The sequence below is a fragment of the Prionailurus bengalensis genome, unplaced genomic scaffold (assembly GCF_016509475.1).
Source record: "Prionailurus bengalensis isolate Pbe53 unplaced genomic scaffold, Fcat_Pben_1.1_paternal_pri Un_scaffold_98, whole genome shotgun sequence".
Lineage (NCBI taxonomy): Eukaryota > Metazoa > Chordata > Mammalia > Carnivora > Felidae > Prionailurus > Prionailurus bengalensis.
Window position 1 is genome coordinate 99193 of NW_025091195.1, and position 5318 is coordinate 104510.

General features: G+C 51.2%; 1 protein-coding gene and 1 non-coding gene across 2 annotated transcripts; both read right to left on the bottom strand.

Annotated features, from left to right (window-relative positions):
* Positions 1-796: 796 nt before the first annotated feature.
* On the bottom strand, positions 797-869 carry TRNAV-CAC. The gene has a single exon. It is a non-coding gene; the product is annotated as a tRNA-Val (tRNA).
* LOC122478569 lies at positions 855-3090 on the bottom strand. The gene is made up of 3 exons (XM_043572112.1): positions 2869-3090; positions 1431-1560; positions 855-1322 (listed from the first exon to the last, which is right to left on the bottom strand). Exons 1-3 carry the CDS (start codon positions 2898-2900, stop codon positions 855-857), a joined length of 630 nt encoding a protein of 209 aa, XP_043428047.1. The 5' UTR covers positions 2901-3090.
* Positions 3091-5318: the final 2228 nt, after the last annotated feature.

Here is a 5318-nt window from a genome sequence, read left to right on the forward strand (position 1 = left end):
GGCGGACAGAGCACAAGCGGAGGCGATTCCCAGCGGCGCAGCCGCACAAGGCTCCCAGCCCTTGCCCTGCTGCTCACCACCTCTTCCAGCCTCAGCGACCCCTTGGGCCCTGACCACAAGGTGACTGGCCTGTGCCACACTCTAGTCCAGCTGGAGCCGTGTGTGTTGCAGAGCCAAGGCCGTGCTCTCTTTCTGAGCCTCGTTTGCTGATGGGTAAGGTGCGGACTCGGCTCTCAGCGGGGGGGGGGGGGGGGGGGGGGGCGGAGTCCCTCTACTTGGCGACTTCCGAAGTAGCTCCAGAGCTGTCCTGATGAGGGCACGGGGACGGGCTCCTTTGGTGTCCCCATGGGCTCATTAGGTGGAGCCTGAAACTCCTCACCTACGCGTCTTTGGCTCGGGTCCCAGGTGCAGCTGGTTTGTGTTCTTTGCGTTCTGTCAGGCAAATAAATACACCTGTTGCGCAAGCGTGCCGCCCAGGGAAGAACGTGCTGCTTTTCAGAGCCACGGTCGCTGTGAGCCCGTGGGGCAGACGGAGGCGCCAGATGAGCAGGCCAGCGGATGCGTGGAAGTAGAGGTAACCTGAAGTGGGCCTCGTCCTGCGTGCCCTTGTTGGAGTGACTGAGTGGGTGTGGCCCGCTCTCCAAGGTGACTGGGAGCAGACACACAGCGGCCAGGCCTGGTGGTCGAGTGCTGAGAAGGCTTTCAGGTGGCGGTGGGATTCCGGCCCTCGTTCTTTTTGCGTTTTAAAGGACAATTGATGGGGGGGTTGGGGGGGGGGGTAGTGGTAAAAGGAAGCTGTTTCCGCCCGGTTTCGAACCGGGGACCTTTCGCGTGTGAGGCGAACGTGATAACCACTACACTACGGAAACGAGGCAGGCGGCCTGGTCTCCGGCTCTAACCCCCAAAAGCGGCATTTCGGCCACAACTATCGGGCTCGCCGACTTCGCTCGAACCGCCCAAGGCCCTGGAAACAGCCGCGCCCCTGCGAGCGAGGAGCCCGCGCCCCGCAAGCGGCCCCGGCAAAGGACCCCGCGCCGCCCCGCCCCCCGCCCCCGAGGACGGGACCCTAGCGCCCTCAGCAGCCTGGCCTCGGGAATCGCACCGAACGCAGGGTGTCCGCCTCTAGGACGAGGGGCCCCGGGGCAGACGTCGGGTGCGCGCTCTTCCTCCGCCAGCCCGTTGGCTCTGCGCTGCCCCGCGGCCCTCCCGGCAGAGCGGAGTCTCTTTGGTGTGCTCTGGGCGAAGGGGGTCCCTCGGGCTCCTGCCTGCGCTGCTTTAAAGCCACTGACAGGAGGTCCGCGGCCAACACGCTCCAGTGAAATCTCGGTCACGGACCAGAGGGATGAAAAGGAAGAGCCAGAAACCGACTTGAGTGGCACCGAGCGCAAGAGTGGCAGAGCCACGACTGGGGAGGGAAGGTCTCTTCCTACCTGGCGTTTTGAGTGATTCTTGGGTGGGCTGCCTTGGAGTCTCCCGAATAGGCTGGTGGTGAGACTCGGTGTGACCACAGCCACCTTCAGGGGGGCCTTCAGCATTGGGAACAAAGTGAAGACGAAAAGCCTAGAAAAATAGGTATTTTTAAAGCGGTTTCCTCTCTCCCTCCCGCATCGGAGTGTGTACGGTATTACTGCGTGATCTTGATTGCACTGTAATTTAGCACAACGCCTTTCCTAATATTTGGCAGTTTCTCATACAGTGAAAAACCTGACCTGCCCCGTTACCTAGGAATATTGCTATTCACTCCCCCAGAAAAATGAATGCCAACATCCAAAGAGGCTTCTACACCAACGTTCGTGCAACATCATTCATACTAGGCAAAACCGGATACAACCCAGATGCCCGTCAACAGAGGTGATACACAAAGCCTTGTATATGTTTAGAATGGATTAAGTACTCTGTAGTAAAAACATCCAAACTATGGTTTAGGCGGTAACACGGATAAGCCCCTCCCATAGTTATATGTACCTATCTGATACTCCTGGGTGATTCCATTTCCAGGAAGTATCAGCAGAGAAGAGTGGTTCCCTCTTTGAAATAATTTGCCGGGAAACTTCCCGGGTTGAATGGATATGTTGCATATATTAGTCTGGCTGTTAGTACAAGCATTTACACGTTTATCACATTATTGCACTGTATACTTGGAATATCTTAACTCCACTTACCCTCATTTTTGAGTTATTGGCATTAATTTTATTTCAAAATACATTTTATCTATTTTATTTATTTTTGACAGAGACAGTGACAGTGCGTGAGCAGGGGAGGGGCAGAGAGATGGAAACACAGAATCCGAGGCAGGCTCCAGGCTCTGAGGTGTCAGCACAGAGCCCAACGTGGGGCTCAAACTCGGGAACTATGACATCATGACCAGAGCCAAAGTGGGACGCTTGACCAACTGAGCCACCCAGGCGCCCCCAACATATATTTTAAAAACATAGGCATTATTACCATTGCTCAGAGAGTCATATTTAATTGACTTAGCCACACATTTTACCTATTCATTGCCCTTCCTTCCTTCCTTCCTTCCTTTTGCACAGTTCCCCTGTGACCTGTGCAGTTACTTCTGCCTGAAGAGTTACCTTTTGGACTTTGCATTTCTTTTTCGTTAGCTTATGTGGAAAGGTCTTCACTTCACTCACCCTTGAAAGATACTGGGTCGGGGACAGCACGTGGTGGCTGGAAATCATACTGCTCTGGCCCTTCATTGAGGTCTTCTTTTTCATGTTTTTGCTGAGATTTCAGCTCCCAATCTTTGGACGATGTCATAGGAGTGTCCCCTCCTCCCCACACCCCAATCTGGGTGCTGCTGTGATTGTTTTCAGCTGCCCTTGGTTGTTCAGCAGTTTAGGGGTGTGACCTTCTTGTCCTTACCTGGCTTGCAGTGCACCGAACTTCTTGCACATGTGGTTGGAGAGACCATCATGATTTTTCTTTGATTCTCCATGATATAGCTTCTGCCCCACTTTCTGGTCCTCCAACCCCTGAGACTTTAATTACACACGTGTTAGGACTTCATGACATGGCTCATTATCTTTGTTACGCTCTTAATATTTCTTCCTTTTGGCTCTGTATGCTTCAGTCTGCAGAGTTTCTTTCTACTTACACATTTCGAGGTTAATACTCTCTCTACCATTGAGTCCAAGCTGCAGTTAAACTGACCTGCTGACTTTTTTAAAATGCCAACTATTACATATATTTAATTTTCATGTGATTTTAAAACTAGATTCTATTTCTCTGATGAAATATTTTATCTTGTCATCTATTTTCTGAACAGCTGAATCATACCACTTTACCTTTTTTTTCCCCCTAACTTTTAAGTAATATATTTTTTCAAGTTTCAATTTATTTGTTTTGAGAGAGAGAGAGCGAGACAGAACAAGCTCGGGGCAGAGGAAGAGGAAGAGGGAGAGAATCCCAAGCAGGTTCTGCCCCATAGATCTCACCAACCTTAAGATCATGACCTGAGCCTGAGCCAAAATCAAGGCAGATGCTTAACCGATCGAGCTACGCAAGTGCCCCTGATTTTTAAGTAATTTAAAGAAATTTTATTCAAGTGACCTGTACACCCAACGTGGGGCTCAAACTCACAACCCAGAGAGACCAAGAGTCACGTGCTCTACCCACCGAGCCAGCCAGGCTCCCCTAAAACCTACCGCTTTGAGTTCTTATCTGAGAACTCAAGATCTCAAGAGGCAATTTCTACGGTTTGCCTTCTTTCTCTTGCTTCTCTTCCTTTACAATCCTAGAATATTGTGATTGAATGATGAACCCGTGGTGTGAAGGACAGCCAGGTTGGAGATGTTGTTTCTCTGAAGATCTTTCACCTTCTCCCCCAGCAGGCAGCAGAGGGGCGCATCACCTCTAATCCTTGACGAAGCTGATTTGCAGCTGGTTCGCCCTCAGGGAAAGCCTCAATCTACAGCTAGTTTGCTCACACTGCTGTGCTGCAGACGTCCGGGGCTCCTACCTGCGACCTTGGTATGTTTCCTTGGGCCCTTCCTCTTCCATGAATCCTGAGCTTCAGTTTTTATCCCCTAAGCACCACGGTAGTGCTGCAAGTTCCACTCTCTTTCAGCCACACTCTGCTGGCCTTCCAAGCCCCTTCGATGCACATAGCTTAATTTGCAAATGTATTGTGGGGCTCTTCTGTACCAAGCACCCAGCTCACTTAACCCATTCCAGGATCTTGGCTGCTCAAATCTGAATCCTTGGACAGTTCCATATGTCCTTCCTCTTCCCCCCCCCCACCCCCTGGCCCCCCAACTTCTCTGTCCAGACCTATGAGATCACTTAACATGTTGTTTTCTCTGACTCTTAGTAGCTTCCCTCTCTCCAGTTTCTCAGTCTCCTGTTCCTGCCAAGAACTGGCAAATGCCCTGAAGGGATAACGCAGAAAATTAGTCTCATTCCATTGAGTTTCTCTTCTCTCTCATCTCTCCCCTTGAGCTGAAGGACTGGTGGGTCCTATCTGCATTGATAGTTCTCCAAATCTTCAAGCAGAATTCCTTCCATTCAAACTTCATTCATTTCTTTTCAGGGCGAAATGCTGTTCTGCTACAAATACTCCATCATCACTGAAAGGTGAAATCTACAATTTCCAGATAAATCACATTTTCTTCCTCCTTTTTTTCTTAAAATAAGGTGTGGGGGGGGGTCACTGGTGCATAGCTGAAGTTTTCTTTTAATACCCCCCGGGTAAGTCTGACTGGATATCAAAAGCTCTTGCTAGAAGCATGAGCAAAAGATTGTCTACCTGGAGCTGAACACTCATCACGCCTGTCCAAGGTCCGAGAATTTGATCAAGTTGGATCCAGTTCCCTGCTGCACTGTCCTGTCAGTTAACTCACCATGGAAATTATCAAGCGACCAGTTTTCCAGGTGCTGGTCACTGATACAGAGGCGGAGAGCCCATGGGAACCATTTAACACTCCTCATTCATTCTGGGGAATGCTGAAAGTCATCAGTGGTGCAGTTAGAAGTGAAAACGGAAGTCTTAGTTACAATGATACTGGCAGTTTTCTCCGAGCGAGCATCACCGTGTGAGCAGCACGCAGTTCCTCGGTGTTGTACCGAGCATAACCTATCTAGTCCCCATAACAACCCCCGAGACGGTGTAGGTTATCAGCACCCCTGCTTGCAGGTGAGGACACTCAGGCACTGAAAGGCTGGTCTGACTCTCCAAGGGGCCCAGCCCTGTGACGGGGAGGGCCAGCACTCAGGGCCAGGCAGTTTGCCTCCAGAGCCCTCGTGTTTGGCCAGCCTGCCAGGGCGCACTGAGAAGCCTTCACCAAGATTTGCCGTCCCCTCCTGGCTCAGCCTCC

Bases quoted from the DNA above. Each gene is read 5' to 3' on its own strand.
- LOC122478569 (XM_043572112.1), bottom strand. From the start codon at position 2,900: ATGTGCAAGAAGTTCGGTGCACTGCAAGCCAG. The intron at 1,561-2,868 runs GTAAGGACAAGA...CTATTTTTCTAG, and splicing joins TTCGGTGCACTGCAAGCCAG to GCTTTTCGTCTTCACTTTGT. The intron at 1,323-1,430 runs GTAGGAAGAGAC...TCCGTGACCGAG, and splicing joins AGAATCACTCAAAACGCCAG to ATTTCACTGGAGCGTGTTGG.